The 23,138-nt window shown below is 40.2% G+C and overlaps 3 protein-coding genes across 4 annotated transcripts in view; 1 reads left to right on the forward strand and 2 right to left on the reverse strand.

Moving 5' to 3' along the window:
• Positions 1-23,138, reverse strand: part of LOC111871804 (probable glutamate receptor) — a 276,486-nt gene that overhangs the window by 242,682 nt on the left and 10,666 nt on the right. The window lies entirely within an intron of this gene.
• LOC111871814 (neuropeptide CCHamide-2 receptor) overlaps positions 1-23,138 on the reverse strand; it is a 166,955-nt gene that overhangs the window by 65,003 nt on the left and 78,814 nt on the right. The gene's annotated exons all lie outside the window — the stretch shown is intronic.
• On the forward strand, positions 5,526-6,729 carry LOC111871737 (F-box/WD repeat-containing protein 9). Its single transcript, XM_023865039.1, has one exon. It carries the CDS (start codon positions 5,533-5,535, stop codon positions 6,727-6,729), a length of 1,197 nt encoding a protein of 398 aa, XP_023720807.1. The 5' UTR covers positions 5,526-5,532.

Here is a 23,138-nt window from a genome sequence, read left to right on the forward strand (position 1 = left end):
CGCTCAACTACTCAAGAAGTTATCCGTTTATTGTTGGAACCCGAAATTCACAAGATGTGGATACTCAAATATATCGTTCAGTATGACGAGTTCATTCCACAACCTTAAATTTAGTTATTTAATATCTAAGTTAATAATATCTTTCCATCTAAGATTAGGTCGCCCAAGTTTTCTCTCTTCGCCTGGCTTTTTGACTAATTTTGAATCTTGTGAGTTATTTAGCCTACACATTCATTTTTATGACTTGAGATCTCTAACAATATCTGGTATAAAGTGCACATAATGAGGCTCTCCATTATGCAGATTTCTATATCCATCCGCTGCATCATCTTAGGTCCAAATATATTTTCCATCAGCTTGTTCTCATGCAGCCACAGTATATGAACTTCCCTTAGAACAAGAGCATAATTTTCACTGCCAAAGAAAATATCAGATATAATTCTAGATCTTCATTTCGTAACCTTTATATGTTTAGATAACAGAGAGGAGGAAAAGCTTCTGCACTGAATAACAACAAATATTCGCCGGATTAAATCTGGCTTAGATTTATTCCTAAATGAATTTTTGTTTCCTGCCGTTCCCAATTATACATTATTGCAGTAACTCTAATAAAAATTCCATAAGTGAGGTCTGATTGACCGAGAATAGACAAGCATTATTATTTCAATTGAAATTACTGGGTTTCTAAGTCATTAATAAAATAAATAATTTCGATTAATACATCATGTTATATTCATATATGTAGACGAGTGTATGTGTATGTCACGCCACAAATAACTTTAGGTGGGTCTCGCATTTAGCGAATCTTTATTGAACAAACATGTTTACACACTCACGAGTATAATTACTATCCACTACTTCACTGTTATAATTACTTCTTGTGCCACTGATCTCGGTGAAGTCTTCTATTCCCTTTTTCGGATGCGAGTTGGTTTCCGTTCTGTTCGGAGCTACACTAAGAACTGGCCGACTGACTCCAACGGGTGTTGGAACTTCACTGTTACTCCGGCGGTTGCTATATTTCAACTAACTCCTTAGTCAAAGTCAAAGTCATGTTACAACTGACGGTCAGTCAGTCTGTCTGTCTTGGTGTCGAGCCCCAGATATTTCTTTTGAATGAAAGTTACTGTCTTGTCTATGTGGGGCGCCCTCTCTGACGAGAGGTCGGGTCTGTCATTTGTCAGTCAGTCTGTATTAATAAGTCAACTGTCTGTATTTACATAATTTACAAATCCACACTTATACCTTCGATGTACAATATATACAAGGCCTCTGTCAATCCAGGTATTGTACAGCAGATTATGCCCTATTTCTAGCAGTAATCGCTATCACGGCAGTCGCAGTGCAGTTCTCTTATAAATCCTCAAACGGACAACGGGAAAACGGCTCGCTTCCCTGTTACCTAGTCGCCTTGTTTACAGGTGTTGCTGTGCAACGCTGTCGAGAGTTGTTTACTACTGTGTAGTAACCAGCGTGCTTCGATTCGGCTCACTTCGGCTCTACTCGGCACGGCATGAAGAAATACCGCGGGGGAGAGGATGTTACCGAGCGTTGCGTACTGATGGACGGAGTGGGGGTATGTGACGTCACTCGCTAGATCACAGAGTTCGCGCGACCCCCACTTCCATTTACGCAATCCACTTCACAATATGTTATTAATCAGCAAGGAAATGCATACAATATAAATTAAAAGAGACAGCATGCCGTTTGGTCTTTCATTTAAAGGGAATTTCTTATGAGTTCCTCCCTCAGCATCTCATTCAATAATCTAGTACGAAGGGTCTGGTTCAACCTGTACCTTAAAACTGCAGCCCTTTAAAATCACATTACAAGAAAAACCTAACGCCACTGCTGAGACGGCTCACATCATCCAGTTAGAGAACTGAGTGGCTACGGGATGGATGACCAGGGTTCCAGCCTCGACAAGGGCTGGAACTGGCCCATGTTACTAACCAGTGAGCAGTAGGGTTGTACTTTTAGAGGTAAAGCGGCAGGATTGTGAAACTGCTCACTCATCTATACCTGCTGCATTAATCGTACCCTAGGGTGTCACTCCAACTGAACCTGTTAATGTTACGAACAAAACATAGCGTTCAGTTCGGTCAGTAGAATTGGATGGAAGCAAATTCCTTCTCCCTGCCTATGGACTCTTCAACACAGCTTCGTCTGGCCCACACCTGCAATAGCAATATCAATTCCTATAATGTTTCCATTGAACATACATGGTGGAAGTACTGGTCTCGACTTTCGACCAGGAAACAAGCAACTTTAGCAGGTTATTTTCGCGGGGTTCTTCTCGTATAACGAGGTCGCTTTTTCGCCACATTTTACCATTTATTATTGGTAAAGTTTAGCCAGCTAGAGGCTACATGACGCATGAAGTGGAAAGACACATACAAGTAATGCTGACTTCCTTTATTGTGAATATTCGTGCAGGATAAAAGTGGTATTTTATTTTTTTCACAAATGAGTTAAGTTTTATTAAGAAGACTATATTTCTATCGATCCCACTGCTTTAAGACAGGTTGTGGGGGTTTGTTTAGACCGCCTCTATGGTCTAGTGGTCAGAGTTCCTGGCTACAGANAATATAAAAGCGGTTTATATTCTCATTTTAACTACAATTTGACAACTGAACCTGTGTTTATTTTTTGGAAATTGGTATGAATGAACCCCTTCAGTTTTATTTCACCCAGAGACGAAAATTAAGATGAATAAAAAATTTTGGTATCAGAGCCTGAAAGGAAAGGAGTAAATGGACCTAGGAAAAAANTCTGGAACGGCCTCGTGAGGATAATTTAGGAGTTATTTCAAGGAAACAGCGGCTCCGCTCTAGAAAACCAAAATTAACGCCCGTGGGGTTTCGTTGCGCTGACCACGCGACACCCTCTATCCTCTAAAGTTGGTACTAATTTCGCCGACAAGNAAGAGGCGGTCGCTCGGTCGGTATAGTTCGCTTACGTACTACAGGCCACGGAGTTTTTTTTTGTGGGGATTTATTTGCCTCAGATTCTTTAAGAATTAAATTTCGAAGTAAGCCCAAGACGCATCTCAAAATATCACATTCCTTCTACATATAAATGCTACTGCTGGTTCAGAAAATATTATGGTAAATGTTTAAGGACTTCATAGCATAATTCATGATGTTACTGTTGTTCTATAAATTAATAATGTTAATAACCTGAATGTAAGCTTATGCATTCTCTATTTATATGTAATCATAGCTCTAGTGATCAAATATAAAAGCGATGAAGAAAGTCGTCTTCTGGGTTTAGGCACCGTGTATTCTTCGTTTTGGCCGACGTTTCGGAGGAACGTAGCAGTTGAATGGCTTGGAATGCGGAGAGCAGTAGCTACTNTGCTCTCCGCATTCCAAGCCATTCAACTGCTCTGAAGATGGAGGCGCTACGTTCCTCCGAAACGTCGGCCAAAACGAAGAATACATGGTGCCTAAACCCAGAAGACGACTTTCTTCATTGTCATCGCCGTGAAAACCTCAAAACTTATAAATATAAAAGCGGTTTATATTCTCATTTTAACTACAATTTGACAACTGAACCTGTGTTTATTTTTTGGAAATTGGTATGAATGAACCCCTTCAGTTTTATTTCACCCAGAGACGAAAATTAAGATGAATAAAAAATTTTGGTATCAGAGCCTGAAAGGAAAGGAGTAAATGGACCTAGGAAAAAAATAAGAAAATAATATTAGAACATATTGTGACATGTTGCGCAATGGAGGACCCCTACATCCCCAGCGGCACGTGGCGGTAACGTAGCGCTCCCTCCCCCCCTCGGTGGCGTAAGACGGCACGAGATAACAGCGTTGTTAGGCAGGGTCGGGTAGATTGGAACTGGTTAATATAATTCAGGATTGGAAAAATGGAGTGCTCGTGTGCTAATGGCAATAAATCTTCTAACTCCATGGAAGACGGAATTTCATGATTAACGTAACTTCTCAATATGTACTCAGATTCATGGGGTTACTTATCTACTTACTTAGTCCATCAAAACTCTAACTTCCTGCCTGTATCTTCAACGCAAGGAAATAAACGACATTATCTGCATGAAATTCCTGTCACGTCGTGATTAAATACAAGGTTCTTAACTTTAAAATAACGGAATTCAACTGTAAAAGAAAGTTAACATATCTAAAACAGAAATAGTCCAATATTTTTTTTTGAATTCTTCAGCTTGTAATGTCAGCTGAATTTTAAATAAGGAAAAATAACTGGAATTATTCAGTTACTAGAAATCTAATTTTAATAATGTGTTTGATGTTGCAAAGAAAATGGGATATAAGTGATAAGCATTCAATAATTTTTCGCTCATTATCTTCTGCATTTAAATGGTTCAAACTAAACACGAACGGTTCACGAGGAACAATGGTCTATGACAGAGATGAAGGACCTTTACAGGGTCACATTGCTTCAAGATAAGAACACCATCATTCATCGACAGCCGGAGAAGGGAGAAAACAGATGACGGCGCGTTGAATGCTATAGGACACATGCATCATTTGTTTCACAGCAAAATAAACTGCAGTATGACATATTCTATATTGCCCCAAGGTAGCGTCCCTCCATTTATTTCCCATTCCTTTGCAACAAAAGAGAATTCTGGGAAGAGTTTACGTCTACATTCATTTAAACTCTTCCATGTGTATGTATTATATAAATTGTATAAATTGTATAAATTATGAACGATAAGACACAGAGCTACTAGTACTAAGGATATTAATATTGTAACATGTTTGGAATCCGGAAGAGTCACTTCTATGGAAGTCAGAGTCAGAGTCATAGTCAGAGTTACATTGCGACTGACGGTCAGTCAGTCAGTAAGTCTTGGTGTCGAGCCCCATTTGGGGCTCATGACCGGATATTAATTATTATCGTTTGACAGTTACGGTCTTGTTTCTGTGGGGCGCCTTCTCTGACGAGAGGACGGGTCTGTCTTTTGTATACGCTGCTGGACCTTGCCAGCGCAGTCTTACTCGGGTCCGAGTCCCTTGGGCCTCGCGACCATATTTTACTGTCTCAGAATTGAGACTTCCCTTTTCGTCGCCTCCTACGACTCGCAGGGTCACGGTGGAGGTATTCGACCCCGCCTCCACACGGGGTTCTTCTATGGAAGCGCTAGAACAGACCGTTACATAGGAAGTAACAATAGCGGCACTCTAATCCCAACAGTGAGCCGCTGTGTCGAGAACATCGAATCTCCACGGTTACGACGAATACACAGAGCGTTCCCACAGAGACAACGCAATAACAATGGGTCGTTGCGTAGGAATCGCAGAATCAACAAAGCGGCGTTTCCACGGTTATAACAGAGGATTCATCTGCATAGCAGCGGCAGAGGTTATAAATAGGGGTTGAATGCATTCGCCAGACCAGTCTTTGGATAGTTGCCGAAGGATACAGAAGTCAGTCTTCAGAAAGCCGGCGCCTCAAGCAGTCTAGTATTTGCCATAGTGGAAGCAGCCAAGTGATACTACAACTGATAATAACTGTAAAGAGTGTAAGAAGCAACATTGAAATGTGTGATGTGTCAGCGGTTCAATGCAGTGACATCAATGTTGAACAGTGGTCCTTAGAAAACATTCCAGTAGAGATTTTTCTTCACATATGTTCATATTTGGATGCAAGATTCATTAGTCGTTCTTTAAGCTTGGTATGTAAACGCTTCCATGAAATACTTTCTGACATAACAGTATGGAGATCACGCATTACGAAGAGGTGGGGTAATGAATATCCTCCAGTTCCCGTGGATACAGATGCCTTTGACTGGAGACTAGCCTGTGTGTGTATTGAAGATCAGTATGAATTTTGGAATAAGAAAGATGTTCAAATGAAGCCAATATTAACAAGTGACATCCATCAGGGAGCTGTGAATGCTGTACATTTAATGAATTCTGGCTTGCTGTGTGTGTCTGGATCAAAAGACCGTAGCATTGTACTGTGGGATCTGTCTAATGTGGTGAATGGTGACACAGAAGTTCCATATCAAATATCATCAGATGTCCACAAAGGTTGGGTCACGAAGTTAGCCTCTTGTGGTGAAACTCTGTACTCATGCTCTTTTGATACAACCGTAAGGTCATGGCAGCTCACTACCAGTCTTCAACGAATGTCTGCATTTCAATGTCGGACACCCGTCCTCTCACTAGACTGTACAACCAATCTGGTGGCAGCTGGAACACTAGCGAGGGATGTGATGCTCTTTGATACCAGGGTTGGACAATCTGAGGTCAGCCTGTACAGAGCTCACCGGGGTGGTGTGTTAGCCCTGTCCATGTTTGGCAACTTAATTGTGTCTGCCAGTGAGGATCGTACGTTAACCGTGTGGGATCGAAGGGCAGAAAAAGTTATGAAGCAACTAATCCTGTATGATGTTCCCTTGTGCATGTCATTCAGCAACAACCTTATTTATGTCGGTGACTCGAAGGGAAATTTACATCTCATAAATCCAGCTCAAGGGCATTTCAATATTGTTGATTCATACAAAGTTGGGCACAGAGCACGCCTGACATGCGTGCAGCATGGAATGGGCAGCATCCTCACAAGTTCAACTGATGGAACGGTTCGAATATCCACACCAACTCAGAGACCAGAAACAATTACTGTCATTAGTTCTCAGGTTTGGCAAGTAACAGAGTTTGACTATAAGAACGATATTCTAGTGGTTGGAGGCTATCATACTGCATTGGAGGTTTGGCTGCCATGTGGAGAATAAATCCACTCTCAGTCATCAGCTGTGGCACAGATCTGTGTGTTTTGATATTTGACTGTGAATATGAAAGTCTTCATTATATTGCCTGTACTGGGATTGATACGGACTCTACGTTCACTGACATTAAAAACAGTTTTCAACAAGATATCAAAGAAACCATGTCTTGTGTTAGAGTGATGATCATAATTTTTGGAAAACGATACTAATTTGAATATGCCACAGGTATAGGCAACTGTATATATATATATATATTACTGTCCAATTGTATTTGAAGGGGTGTACATCATTCGCATTCATCATTTGGTGCTGCAAAGGTTTATTACAGATGCACAAAGTAGCCAGATGCCTCAAATATGATAAAAATGCATATATTTATAAATTCAAGTAAAACTGTATTATCTTGTGATTTTATTGTCATTTGTGTTTTATGAATTATGCAGGTTTAAGTATGTGGCCATTACATTTTCATAATGGAATTCACGGTGCTTACAGGTTGCCACACATGTTTATACAAAAATAATAGTAAGGTTCATCCTTGAACATTGAATTAAGATGAGATGTCATGAGAAATTATGTGAGAAGGTTCATGAATCTGGAGAGATATATTTGCTATTGGTAGCAGGTTTTGTTCTAACATAGCACTATCCAGTTTCAACATACTCACATGATAGTACTCATGATATTTCATATGTTTATTTTGTGGTGAATATTTTCATATGCAAGACGTGGATTAGTATTGCAGCTGACTTCCTTTTGTATGTTTGACCATCTCACTTTTTGTTTTACAAGAGGAGTGTTTCCATGGAAATAATCTTAACACTGAAAAAGCATTTCAGCTCGATTTCACATTTATGAGGATTTAATGAAGCTAGTTTTATTACTGACATTCATTTGTTCCCAGAACTGTGTAGGTATTCCCCTCGAACATTTTCTATTATGGCCAAATTATGTATTGAATGTTTCCATAAGACTCGCTTATCATATAAACTAAAACAATTAAGTTCTTCTACAAAGGCCATACACATGTCTTAGGGAATCTAATATATCCGTTTCAGATTGTTGTTTTTGCGTTTCTTCAATCTTTTAACACTGGTGTCAGAAGTGTTTAAGAACTTGAACACGCTATATTATGGACATGGAAAAGGTGATGGAACGCCTGCTGGCCGCCCAGGAAGTCTTCCTGGCAAAACTAGACGCCAACCAGGCAAAGGCCGATGCCAGATACGAAGAAGCGAAGATCAACCAGGCCAAGGTCGACGCCAGACTTGAAGAAATACTGGCCATGCGAGAAGAAATTAGAGCTGGCCAAGAAGAAGCGAAAAGCAATCAGGCAAAAGCAGACGCTGATAGAAAGGACATGCAAGAAAATTTACTGGCCAAACAAGAGGACGAGAGACAGGCCAATAGGAAAGCATGGCGAGAAGAAATGGCCGTCATGACAGACAATTGTGGGAACGATAGCCACAAGAAGTTATTGGCCGAAAATGACATAAGGACGACTGCCTGCCAAGAGGCACAGAGAGTAGAGGTCCCCGTGGTAGACGCTGAAGTAATGCCGGTCGAGGAACCGAGGCAGAAAAGGCGTAAGGACCGAAAACCGGCGGCGAAGCGCCGCCGCCAGAAACCGAAGGATTTGCCGCGGGAAAATAGTAGACCCCCGAAGGAATTGGCCGTCACCCACAGAAGGACAACACGCCGTGTGGGACTGGCACGGAAAATGCAAGCCTACAAGAAGATGCCCCGTCGCGCGACAGTGGCACGACGCATGAGAGACATCTGCAGGCTGAACACAACCCCACGCGCGGCAGTGGCACATCGAAAGAGAGATACCTTCAAGAAAGAACGGACCAAAGTTCAGGATGGGTGCCGAAAGAAATATGTCACCGCTCCCGGCAGGATGTCCCTCCGTGCAGCAGTAGCACGACGCTGGGGACATATCATCGGGAATATCCTGACCAAGAACAACGTCACAAGAAGAACCCCCAGAGGGCGCAGCTCAAGACACCTACCACCTCCGGGAAAAATAGGGCCGGCCCATAAGACTCTCAAGAAGACACTAGAGCTGAAAATCATGAAGGGAGCAACTAGGATATTCTGTAGGTTGCGACAGGAGAGAGAATGGACACTGAGGAGGTATCAGCATTTTTCGGGGCGTCAGTACCTGAATTGGACAATGTGGAGGGGTCGACCCCTTCCAAAGCGGAAAAAGGAAAACGGCCCGTATGGGAGGAATCGGTAATAGAAGTACCGACCTCCCTAGGAAGAACGAACGAAAACTGAATGAGCAAAGAATGAATGAAAAACAACGCGATCGACAAATTCTCTGATCTCAGATCAGATTAAAGCTGTATTTATAAAAATAAAAAGAAAACTACGAGGAAGGAGGAAAATAAACATTTTAAATGTTAGCAATAACAGCACTGTTACTCATATATGGAGTAGAGGCAATAAAAGAGAGATACGGAACGCTTGAAAGATGTAAGAAAACTATAGATCAATAACACGGAGATGAATAAATTAGAAAACAGATAAACACAGATGGTTAAAGCTGTGGAACAATAATTTGTAAATAACGGAGGAGGAAGAATATGGAGAGTATTTCTGAAGTAGCAGTCAAAATGGAGGAGTTTCTCGTGGAATACAGAGGAAGAATTTGATAACCGGAAGATTAAACGACCTACAATTTAGCAAAGAAGAAGAAAGAAAAAGAGGAAGAGAAGTTGGTGATTCTGGTGATGATGCTATTTCATTAGTCCATGCCTGAGCATAGTCCGCACTATTTTACATTTCAAGTATCACAGAAATTCCCACTATTTCCATATCTCTAATTCATGACCCCTGAAGTAATTACATACAAATATTACTGCTATATTTATGATCCAACTCCGTTCCAAATATTTTTTTTTGTATCTCCATATATTTGTACAATCAGCCCATTGTGGGCTATAAGTACATCTTATGTGAGACTTAATCTAAAGCTTAAATACTAAGAGAGAACATGTCAGGGAGAGTAATGCTCCAGTGAGCATTCTCTACGGATCTATTTCGGGTGTGTCGTTGTTATTTTGTGTGTCGCATTTATATGAAGCGTGTCGTTAGGTCGCTTGGTTTATGCCTTTTCAGTCTTCTGGGCTCGTCTGCATCGTTTAGTAGTGTGGTTGCCAGTTCATTTGGATGTGCTGTTATCTTGTGTTTGTATTTGCGGCTGATGCTTGTGGTGTCTTCTCGTACTGTGGATATGCCTAGATCGGCGTGTAGCAGTCTGTTTGGGACGTACCACGGTGAATTAACTATAGCCCGAAGTACTTTCGTTTGAAATCTCTGTAACATTTCTATATTGTATGTACTTGCAGGTCCCCATAAGGGTGCGCCGTAAGTCCAAATAGGCTTCAGTATTGTCTTGTAAACTAGGAGTTTATTTTCGGTAGACAGTTCTGACTTCCTGCCAATTAGCCAATGCATCTGACTAAATCTGATGTCCAGTTGTTTTCTTTTGGCGAGAATATGTGTGCGCCAGGTCAGTCGCCGGTCCAGGTGAAGGCCTAGGTATTTGATGGATTCCTCTTGTGGTATGCGTGTTCCGTTTAATAGTACCGGAGGGCAGGTTCCGTGTCTCAAAGCGAAGGTGATGTGCACGGATTTGGTTTCGTTGGCCTTAATTCTCCATCGTTGTAGCCATTCTTCGAATTGGTCTAGGTGTGTTTGTAGTATCCGGGATGCTTCAGTAGGGTTCTCGTGAGACGCTAGTATTGTTGTGTCGTCGGCATAGGTGGCAAGCATTGTTTGTCCGGTTTCTGGCAAGTCAGCCGTATATATGGAATATAACATAGGCCCTAGGATACTTCCCTGCGGAACTCCGGATAAGACAGGGTATAAGTCGGTATAGGCTTCGTCGTATTTAACTAAAAGTTCTGTCGGTAAGGTAGGACTTTAGTAGGGAATACATTGGATGTGGAAGAGCGCACTTAAGCTTCAATAATAAGCTTGTGTGCCATACTTTATCGAAGGCTTGGCTTATATCAACACATACAGCTGAGCAGTAGTGCCTGTTTTCAAAATCACTGTGAATTTGGTTTACTAATCGTTGTATTTGTTCGATCGTTCCATGACCTTTTCTGAAGCCAAACAGATGTGTAGGTATGAGCTGATGTTCGTCGATTTCAGGTACTAACCCTTTGTGCAGAATTTTTTCCAGAACTTTGGAGAGAATCGGCAGTAGACAAATGGGTCTATACGATGCAACATCGTTTGGATTTTTTTCCTGTTTTCAAAATCATGACTATTTGCGCGACTTTCCACTGACAGGGGAAATATTCGAGTCGTAAAACTGCATTGAAGATGTATGTTAGTACTTTGAATCCTTTGTCGGGCAGTTCTTTTAGTATTTTGCCGGTGATGAAGTCAAATCTCGGTGCCTTTTTTGAACTAATGCCATGGAGTATGATAGTTTCTACCTCTCTTTGAGTGATTTTATTTATTGGGAAGGCCATCTGAAACGGAGTCTCGAGCTGTTTGTTAATTTCCTCTTCAGCTGCTGGTAGCTGGGATGGATTAGGTTGGAAAACTGTGCGTAGTTGTTCGGCGAAAGTCATAGCCGTTTGCAGGTCAGTTCTAGCCCAGGTGTTGTCTCGTTTCCTTATTGGTGGTATATGCAGTTTAGGTTGTTTTAATTTACGGGTGGCCTTCCACAGAGTAATTCGTGGCTTCGGTTGGGGTTAGTCCTCTGAGGTATTCTTGTATTGAGGCATTTTTTAATTTATATGATAACATTTTAAGTTCTTTTGCAAGTCTGTTGTACTTTTGTTTATCAGCTGGACTCCTTGTTAGACGCCATCTTTTTCTAGCTTTCCTTTTTTCACGGAGTATTTCTTTCAATTCTATGGGGCATTTTTCAATGATGTGTGTGTTATCTCTGTCTGCTGTTGCTTGCCTCGCTCCTTCTTGTATGGCTTTGGTTACGGTTTCCACGGCTTCTTCTATCTCTAGTTTGGTTTTTAGTGGCATTTCTATGGTGATGAGCTCGTCTAGTTTTTCCCTAAATGTGTTCCAGTTAGTCTTGCTGCTAGTGAGCGATGTTTTTTTTTTTTTGGTTTTCCTCTGACGGAGGTTAGAATGGTTCCAAATATAACACACCGAAATCTAACCACTGATTAATTAGACATCAAATAATATGAAATCATTGAAACTGAATTTGTTCTGGTTTTCTTGTTGGTTTAAATTCTACAGCTACAGAAAATACTTTAATGAAGCTGCATATTGTGACATGCTGCGAACGGAGGACCCCTACCTCCCCAGCGCTACGTTGCCGCCACGTACCGTTGGTGAGGTAGGGGTCCTCCGTTGCGCAACATGTCACACTGCTCCCTCCTTAAGGCTGTTCGTCCCGAATAGCCTAACGGTGCATCCCCGTTCCTTTCCTTCCAAGGATGTGCTTGGTGGCTCTGTTAATTTGACTACTCCTTGCAGCGACTATCTTCCGGCCGTTACAATATTTTGTAAGAGATATAAAAGCAATATTTTTGGATAGAGATTGGGACATGTCTGAAAAGTATTTTCTTGTGTTGTTGAATAAATATGATTTTATGTCTCGTGGTAATACAGCAGATATAAAATAATAAACGTTTCCAGTCAGATATTTCCCATGGACTTTTGTCCATCAGTGTTTCTAAGATAAGGATATTTCATTTGGTTGCGTAAACTAAAACTTCCTGATTTGAGACGAACTGCGAAAGACCCTTACTACTTCTCTAATTATACTGCGCAGCGGGGAGAGGAAAAGTCATATAGTATTCCCCCCATTACAGAAAGACTGCAAAGAACGCGGTAATTTAATGAGAAAATTTGAGAAGTCAAAGAGATAAATGATTAAACACCTTGGTATGAGGGGGCACGCGGTAGCGTAGTTGGTTGAGGCACTATGCTACAAGCCGGAAGGTGACGGGTTCGAGTCACGATGAGGTGGATTTTTTCAATTTACCTAATCCTTCCAGCTGCACTGCGGCGCTGAGGGCGACTCAGCCCCTAACAGAAATGAGTAGCAGTAATCTTCCTGGGTGTGAATGGCGGCCGGCGCGTAAGGCTGACACATCATCTGTGAGTTGATATTCTTGAAAATGTGGGAGCCTCGACGTCTCATCCCTATGGGCCTCCACGGCCTGTTACAGGGATAGCTTTACCTTTTACCTTTGTATGATTTAATCTTATTAAGTTCACTTCATTCCTAGAAATAATATTACAAAATCAACATTTATCAACAATTGTAACAAATTTTTACAATACTATAAAATAACTCATCATAAAATGAAAATAGTAAGCCTGTTCCTTTTTCTGCTGGTTTACTTTTCAATATTAACACTCATAAATAATTCCTCGATTAACTACGACAATGGGACAGGTTCTGCCTTAGAAGTCGAGTATACAATGACAATGCGATAAGGAAGAATCTCTTGTCACAGCGCAGAATATGTTCTCTGGACATTTTCCGGCAATTGAAAATTATTAAAACCTGTAATGTAAAAAACTTTCCCTCTAACAGGCCATGAAGGCCCATAGGGTTGTGAGACGTCGAGGGCCCCACATTTTCTCTAGACAATCGGCTCACACATAGCGACGAGGCTGTCAGCCATACGCGCCGGTCGCCCTTTACCCCCCATGAAGATTGCTGGTACTCATTTCTGTTAAAAGGCTGAGTCGACCCCAGGGCCATAGTGCGGCTGGAAGGATTAGTTTTTTTATTTTCTATTTATTTACTTAATAGCCTATTTACAATCTACTCAATAATATGGAGTAATAAGTAAATTTTTTCTAATTAGGTGTCTTGAGTCATCCACTGATGATACCCTGACAGGCCCTGTAGAGGAATGGTGATAGAGAGAAATGTTGAAAAAAAATCCACCTCATCGGGACTGAAACCCTCCACCTTCCGGCTTGTATTACAGTGTCTCAACCAACTACGCCACTTCAACTATTGAACTGCCTTGAATGAACTCTGTCGAAGAAATCTTGAAGAGTCCCTTCTTTCTCTCTCTCTTTCTTGCTGTCTGAATCTTATGCGGACCGAATAGAGATCATCAGGTCGAACAGTTGATTGTCTTATGTTAATCTTTTTCATCCTTTGCCATGGAAACGGGTGACAATCTCCGGGCAAAACTTTGATTTATACAAGCGTATTCGTTGCAGCGGAAACGTGTTTTAGCTATCCGTAGTCTTGCAATGGACTTCTCTGCTGTGTTTATTTAACTGTATACTTCAGCGTTCAGGCGTCATGTCAAACTTGAAGAATGGCCAGTGTCTGTATTGCATATATGTACGAATATGTTAACTAACATTGCAATCACAAGCAATATGCCGGTTTTTAGTGATAACTCGTGGATTAATTTACCTTGATTATTTTAATTTTGGGGGGTCGTGTGTAACGCTTACAAGCACCAAACATTTATGCCTTTTATGGGATTCGAACCCATGATCCCGGCTTCCGAGCGAGCGAAGACAGTACATGACTTAGACAGCTCGGCTATCGTGACCGGAAAGGCAAATCTTTAATAAACCACTTAACATAAATGAGTTTTGATATTAGATCTTTCAGGTAATTAATATCGCGTCAAGATTTATGTCAAAAGTATCAATGCTTTGTATTAATTAATAATTTTAAATATCTACAGATATTTTTTAGATAGAAAGAATAAAATCTTCAATATGGAACGAAACATGTCTTCAATGCAAGGTCTTCCGGTTGTACGATAGGCCATATTTTCAGTCTTCTATATCACCGTTAAGGACAGATAACAGAAATTACTTTTTGGATTCTATATAGAAAAACTGAGCATATGACATCGCGACCAAAAATGTCATCTTTCTTGTTCAGCCAGAAACCCTTCTATGTTATTGTCTCCTTTGAACGGGAAATATGTGACCAGTGTCGTATCTTGTTGTGCATTGGAGCGAGGGACGCCGTTTGTGACGTCACAATGACAACTTGGAAGAAAAATAAGGGGGCGGTTCTTCTCGCTTATGAAAGAATCTCAGAAATGAAATTTCTATCTGAAAATGAAACCGAAATAAGGAAGACAGCTCTGATAATGATAGAAAGTGGCAAAATAGACATGATATTGTCATTCTGTATGATAAAATTTTGTTATATATCCCTACGCCAATAAAGTATATATATATGTCCCTACCTCACCTTTACGTTGAATGGTATTTCGCTTGGCGATATTCTGAACTTTTATTAAGTTCTTATATTATATATTTTAAAAGAATTATAACACTTTCAATTTTACTTGAATTATAACACAGGGTGCATAAAAGTCTCCCTAATTCACACACTCCAAATACCACTGCACTACAGCACACATAAAGTCTACAAATCACACGTCAAATCTTCACAGGCTGACTTCTTGTACCCTTCTATACTCCCCGAGCTTTTTGCTTGCTTGCTTGTTTGTTGGCGTCCTTTTGTCTCCTTTACGACTCGTAACTACCTTGAGCGAATTGCCACTATGGATCTACAGTAAACATATATCACGTGATCGCTATCCAGTCAGTCTATTGGTGCATCAGTAGGATATAGAGAAAACACAGCTTCCTCTACTGTTGCGTGTTGGACCGTGTTTACAGAGCTGTTGCCTGACAACGCGTTGATGAAATCCGTTACAATATTTTGGGTTCTTTTTCAGATATCTGGATTAATTATAGTAGTCATATTCTAATATTATCTGTAATTTTTTATAAATTCATAATCAGTTACACGTGCCTTTCTTATCATTGCTTATTCATAAATGAATTCGATGCGGAACATATCAGTTGAAGCATATGTTACATCACTATCTCCATAAAACACAATTCTGCTCTTGTTAATACGATAAGGAATGAAAAGAGGGGAAATTTTTGGTCAGCTGAGAGACTGGAGGCTTCTCTAAAGGAGTTATGTTCTACAGGGTTAGAGACGGCCTATATAAGACATGGATATATGGAACGGCTCTGTTCACACTTCCACGAGAGAGTGCAAGCCCGCAACACAATATTCGTGGCACCGTAAGTTGCTAAGGGATTACAAGTCGAGGGTCAACTCCTCCAGGGTGTGCTTATGACTGGGATGATGAATCCGCGTCACGTCTCGTCCCAAATGTAACCCAAGACAAGTAGTTGAATTGCAGGCACTGTATACGCCCCAGTATCAATCAACTGCTTCTGACCGTTAGGAACAACAGCGAAGCAGAAGAAATAATTTCCTTTACATCATACAAGTACAATATAACAGGGTAAGATAAATGTTTTAAAAACGTTGTGAAATTACGCCTCAATTTGGCTATAAATTTAGTGTAACTGACACCGTTGAGGCAACGTGACAATCTCTTATGCATGATTTTCATGGAGTGAGAATTTATCAGCAAAAGAGGAAGGAAGTAACGTTGTATACAACTTCTTTATTACAACCGTCACAACAAAACTAATATCAATGTCAGTGCCTAGTTTTGGCTCTGCTACATGTTTCGGCTATTAATAGGCATCACCAGGCAAATACATGGCCAACATACATACACCACTGAACCGCAGTACTAGTAAAATTGGATACAATATTATTAGTTATATAAAATACTTGACGTAAAAATACAATAAATTAGATTATATAAAACAAAAAGTATAAAACAAAATACAATTCTTCGAGTGATGTTTTACATCGTCGAATCAGTAGTTGGTTTTGTAATTTTGTTGCGTTCCCACGGACAAATTGGAATATTCTATATTTTGTATATATATAAAAAATGTTTTGGAGGCTCGTGATGTAGATGTAGTAATATTAATGTTAATTATTTAGTCGGTGCCTCATCTTACAAAGTATTGTCCGGTCTATAGGGAATGTAAACGACTGTCTTTGGCTGTAGATGAACACAGATCAGTTATTTAACCAGGGTTGTTTTTCTTAATCCTTCTCTGTTTACAAAATCTGGAATGTAACGGTGAGATAAAAGCTCTGTCACCATAGCAACGAATTGCTCAGTCTTAAAACTTTACACGAACGTAAGCTGTTAGTATGTCATGAACTAGAGAACAGTCTTTTACTAGCCTACTTTCTTAAAGTAAGCTTATGCGATCTCCATGCTGTCTGTGTGTTCGTGTATCTCCATATTTACGTATACTCGTATCACGGCACTTGAGCCCATCTTAAAGAAGTTACTTTATAAATCCTTCCCATTATTCTGTGTGTTTCTATCTTTGTCCTCCTATAGTTGCTAGGCAACGTCTTGGTAAACACATTCCCACGGCAACGAATACACGCAACAAAAAAAAAAAGAATTGTTGTATGCGTCTTTTTCTTTATGATCCATGTTGTATCAAATGACGGTCTGTGGGTCTGTGTACCCCCCAACTTTTGCTAGGTAACTGCTTCGTAAACGGCAACGAAGAACTGTTGTAGGAGTAGCTCTGTATTCAGTCAGTGTCGCATCAAAGGAAATCAGTCGTTTAGTTCTTACCAGAAGTACCTTGATACGCACGTAAAAGAAATTTGTGTAGACAAGTTCAGTACAATCGTGTCGAGATATCTGAAACCAACCGGACAAAACAAGAGGACACTTGAAGGGTCTGTGTATGTAGTAAGATAGAAATATAATTATAAAAATACTTGAATTTACGTACGTCATTTGTAGGAATGACGGTAGATGGAGTTTGGATTGGTGATTGGATATATTGACCACTTTAACACACAACTTGTGACTACATTTAATTAAAGCGCCATCGCTAATTTCCACAATTTACAAATTACTATAGCATAAGTTAAAGTCTTTTCGCTGTACTGTGACTTCATCAGTCATTACCTGATAACGGTTTTAACAGTGGGGATTCTTTAAACGCGCCGATCGAGACTTCTCTTCATAGACTCCCTTACAATTTACTGCCTGCTTTACAACTGACTTAACTCACAGGCTGACGGCCATTTCACACCAACATTTCAGTCTTCTCTTCGCAGATCGACTTTTTACTGCCTGAGCTCTAAACTTCTTTCCCCTTATAAAATCTAGGCAAGGACCTCGCAGAAAACACAGCTCTTCTATTATTATAGTTCAACTGTTGCTGTAGGGACGTGTTTACCGTGGCGCTGCCTAGGTAAATCTGTCCCTGCGCTTAACTAATTAAGCACCACGTCATGAAGACGTATGGGGGAGCGGATGTATAGACCCATATTTTCTTAGCCTCAGCACTAGTTGGAGGTGAGTGGTCAGCTTCACGCCCCGGCCTCTTTACCCCCAGGGAATGAGCACTCGGTACAAATTGGATAGAATGTTGGGTGGACCCCAGTTCGACGACTTGGAGGAGAGAAAATTCTTGACTTTACCTGTACTCGAACTCCGACCCCTCAATCGTCAAGGATAATAGGTACTTAATAATGTTGAAAATACAAAATTGTTCTCGCGGTCTCATCACAGCTAAACCCTCCAGCCCCGCACTGACCACTACTCGCCGGTGGTGAGCCGAGAAAGCTCAGCATGGCTGTATTGCTTGGTTTAGTTCGTGACTTGGCTCATAAAGCTGTGGAGTATCTCCCAACGTTGCACTTCGACATTATAATTCGCCCTTAGCTATAGAAATCAACAGCAACTGTTTCCAGCAGGTGTTCATAGCAACCTGCCCGACATGAAGGAATTCTGCTTCTGTTTCGCGAGATATCTGACGATAAACACATTATGCCTCACGGCATTACGAGGAACACAATGAGCTCAGCAGAACGGCAATGCTCTTTCAAGCCCGCAACACCTGGATATGCCAGGTCACCAACTCACTATAACATAAAGAACGCGGTCTGATCCAAATTTCAGTTATATTTTGATTTACAAGCTTCAAACTCCGTCAGAAAAATTGTCTAATTTTATTATATTATTTCGTCCTTAGAGGAAAATTACAAAATTTAACCTGCTGTATAAGGGCATGCGCGGCACGTGGTAGAGTAGTTGGTTCAGGCATTATGCCACAAGTCTGAAGGTCGGGGGTTCGAGTCCCGATGATACTGAAAATTTTCAATTTACATAATCCTTCCACTCGTGTTATGGTCTTGGGCTCGACACAGCCTCTAACAGAAATGTGTATCAGGAATCTTCCTGGGGGATGAAGAGCGACCGGCGCGAAAGACTGACAACCTCACCGCCATCTGTCAGCCGATTGTCTAGAGAAAATGTGGGAGCCTCGACATCTCACAACCCTATGGGCCTTCACGACCTGATACATGGATACTTTTTCCTTACCGTTACCTTTTACCTGCTGTATTATACAGGTATCCCCATATATATGTTGGTATCCAACTGAAATGTAGCAACACAGATTACAGTGAAGATTATAAGAGCATTTTGGCTTACGAGAGTAGCAGGATGGACGCTACGTAATCAGGAGTTGCATAATTTGTACATTTCATTAAATTTTATAACCGTGATGAGTGACATAGTTCCGGCATGCAAACATTGGTGATATGAGAAATTCATAGGGAATTTAGGTGAAGGATTGAGACTCCCGGTAAGCGTTGGGCATTGAGGGTTGATAATATTAAAATCGATCTTGCAGAAGTATTGTGCCATATGGCACAATGACAGATACTATAGACGTCATAAGGTTAGGGTGGAAGAGCAGATATTTAAACAGCTTAGAAAGGTATCATATTTACAAATTAGCAGGAACAATTTACATATGAACGATACATATATCGAAGAACATAACTCAATATTCCAAACAGTACACGAACTTTACGATAGGTAGCGATTGAGAGCAGCTAGACCGCAGACAGTAATCTTACAGGAAAAACAGTAGCACTAAAACACACACAACTAAAGTGAACGACGCACTAAAAAGGAACACGTAAGCACAAAGACTCAACATTTAAAATATACGAAAATAGCTTAAAAATAGAATCATACTAATATATATATGTACAGTATGTATATATTATACATTACAACGAAACGGACGCTAAAAAGATAGGATGAAAATATCCTAGCAAGGAAATCAACAATAACAAACAACAACGATGCGCCTAAGGGTACTAAGGACAAAATGTACACTGCAGTAGCCTCCCCAAATAATGTGTCGCCTGATGATGGACTATGTGAGGCCGAAACATGTAGCAAGGACAACGAATGTACATAGTTAATGACATTTTAAAACATAAAAAAAAACTTTTTAGCCAATTTAATATATTTTAGTGTCTTTTAAGAAAGGAATATCTTTGTTGCATTACAGCCGGAATACTACGCAATTTAAAATAGTGCCCCAATGCAACAGGATGCTGAAATATAATATCTAGTGAAGACGATAATAAACCTCCGGATTCCTTAAAGGCGAGGAGGTTTTTGATCACCTGAGTGACTATCAGCTTCTGAAGAACTATGTTGTGTGATAGTAGTAACTAAATGCAAGCAAAACACACAGAAGTGGAGCGCTCCTTTCACGGAAGACTACACGTACATAAGAACAAAGTTCGTGTAAAAATAAGAAATCATCCAACGTAAAACAACTTTCTTCCTCGGGGAGAAAGTTGGAAATTTACAACCAGCAGAGATCTTGACTCAGCCGGGACACGAGATAAGGCCATTACTGCAACAAATCAAAAGCACAACTTGGCTGACAGACCAGTGAAATGTTTATATGCACAGGGTTCCGGCGTCTAAACACTCGACCCTCAAAAACTCTCTTCTCTTTTGCACACGTTTCCTTCAATCATTGTTCTACTTTCTTACTTAGTATATTTAAAGATGGGTTTTCAGTTGAATACTTCATATAGCGTTGGATGCGAAGAGGAAATGAATTCGGAAGGATGTGGAAGGAAACGGTATTGCTCGATCACTTGCCTGGAGATCTCTAACTAAACCACGAAAATTGTGTCGGGGAATGCTAACCAGGCTGTCGGTAATTCCTGCTCCCTTTTTCGACATTTTTGTTCTTCCATTCATTAGATGATCAACTTAAATTTATGTAAGTTTTAGGGTTTTCACAGCGATGACTATGAAGAAAGTCGTCTTCTGGGTTTAGGCGCCGTGTATTCTTCGTTTTGGCCGACGTTTCGGAGGAACGTATCGCCTCCATCTTCAGAGCAGTTGAATGGCTTGGAATGCAGAGAGCAGTAGCTACTGCTCACAGCTACTGCTCTCTGCATTCCAAGCCATTCAACTGCTCTGAAGATGGAGGCGATACGTTCCTCCGAAACGTCGGCCTAAACGAAGAATACACGGCGCCTAAACCCAGAAGACGACTTTCTTCAACTTAAATTTAATTACCAAATCCTAGGTCCAGGTTATTATTTTAAGAAGATGAAAATACCCTCGACCTTATGCACTTCTTCAATTCATGTAGGTATATTTTTCGTTGCAACCAGTTGGCTCTTGTTAAGTTCCATGGCCAAGACAGATTGTATTGTGTGTCAAGGGGTCTGAAAGTTTCGTACTTAGAATACCCAGCACGACAGAAGTTAAATCTGGGAGGAATAGGACATGCTCAGTGGGTGCGTAGCTCTGTTACAACTCGTTGCTCTAACTTTGTTGAATACGCATAATCTAATCAGCACAAGTTTTGTCTGAATCTATCAGAATCGCCATTCATTCATTTCATTTCGTGAGATATTATTTGTTTCTTAACTTCTCGACATATATAGAGTATACGGCATATCCTTTCTGCAATAAAATTAAATATCTTGAATTTCTGATTAAACGTTTCAGACGTGAAACAGTGCTTTTTATTGCTAGTGGGGGTGGGACTAAGTCCTTTGTACTGCGGCCAATTCTGGCCTATTGTACCAGCCCCAGATGGTAGGTGAGGGTGATTATGGAGCAATTGGTGGAATGGAGAGTGGCAGGGGAAACCACAGTACTCGGAGAAAACCTGGCACTTTGTCCACCACAAATCCCACTTAACAAGACACGGGATCGAACCCGGGCCGCCGCGATGGGAAGCCAGCGACTAACCGCTTGAGCTATGGCGCAGCCGTAGAACAGTGTTGGTCTGTACGTATGTGTGTTATCTGGAAAGCAGCCAAACGAATTTAGATTTAAGCAGTTGTTACTGCAAAATGTTAAATCAATTTCGTCCAGTGTGACTGATAAATTGTTTTTCCTTTCTTTCCTTTTTAATCTTTTATCCTTTACATATTTCGGTCGGAGCCACCATCTTCAGAAGGACATATCAATACAGGCAGAAACTACTATTACAATGTGTTTGGTCAATATCAATACATACATGCAGTATTATTACAATGCCATGAATATAAAATATTAGCCTTTAACAATTACAGCGACGCGCATGAATATATTAAAATATTATAAATTATTATAATTAGTCTGTTTACAAGTGTGGTTTGAAAAAGATTGTTCAATTTTTTTTGGACCAATTTGGTTCGTGTCCTTTATATTGTCTATCTTTAAAGGAAACTGTGTCTACCGCCCCCTGGTTCCGTTGTTTGATGAATAGGACTCTGAAAATATATTATATGTATAATTAACTATTTCCATAATCTAGATTTTTTATTTAAATGTGAGCTTTTGTTATTTTATCCCACCTTCAGTGTTGTCCTGTTGTTCTGGCCGCGCTGTGTTGTTGTACTGTTCTGACGTGTGTTGAGTCGCGTATTTATACTCCTTGTACATTATGACGTTTGTGTGGGCGTGTACTGATGTTCTATTATGATGTCGAACATACTGTTCTGGTTATAACTCTCCCATGCAAGTTTTTGTTCTTGTATCAATTTATTGAGTTTATTAAAATAACATATATAGAAGTTTTCTTTTATATTCATGAGGTTCCCCTTTTTAGCATGCTCAATCATTTTCATGATTACTGACACAGGTACATACTGGTGACGTTTATTTAGTATATGTTGGGTAAAAGCCGATTCGTCTTTGTTAAATGCGTATACAAGAATTTGTATTTAAATATTAATGGAGGTAATTAAAGGATATTACATATTATGAACATAGCATTTTAAAATAAGAATAAAGAGTTCGATAAGTATTATACGAGTAAAACAAATAAAAATGTTAAAAGTAATGAAAATTAAGAAACCAATAAAACAGTATTACAAAACCATGGAGAATATTGGGATAATTCCTCACATGGAGCTGGAGGTTCCGATGGGGGGCAGATTATTTTAATCCACGTTGTTTTAGCCTCTCCTGCTGTGGATGTTACTCTCCCAGAGCTGTGTTGTGTTGAATGTGGTATGAACCTGGGTGTGCTTCATTATGTTAATGTGTATGCTAATTACGTCTTGGATATGAGTCGTAATGTATTATTTATTATCATAATATGTAGGTGCGTTCTGTTTGTATGGGCGTTGTGTGTCTTGGCTTGATTCGACATGGACAATTCTTGTATACTTCAATATTTTTAATATTTTTCTATATTGTAATTTTCATCATAACACAAGGCACAATTTTCTA

This window comes from Cryptotermes secundus, unplaced genomic scaffold (assembly GCF_002891405.2).
Source record: "Cryptotermes secundus unplaced genomic scaffold, Csec_1.0 scaffold428, whole genome shotgun sequence".
NCBI classification, from domain to species: Eukaryota; Metazoa; Arthropoda; class Insecta; order Blattodea; family Kalotermitidae; genus Cryptotermes; species Cryptotermes secundus.

Excerpts from the sequence above, each read along its gene's own strand:
- LOC111871737 (XM_023865039.1), top strand. The coding sequence starts at position 5,533 with ATGTGTGATGTGTCAGCGGTTCAATGCAGTGACATCAATGTTGAACAG.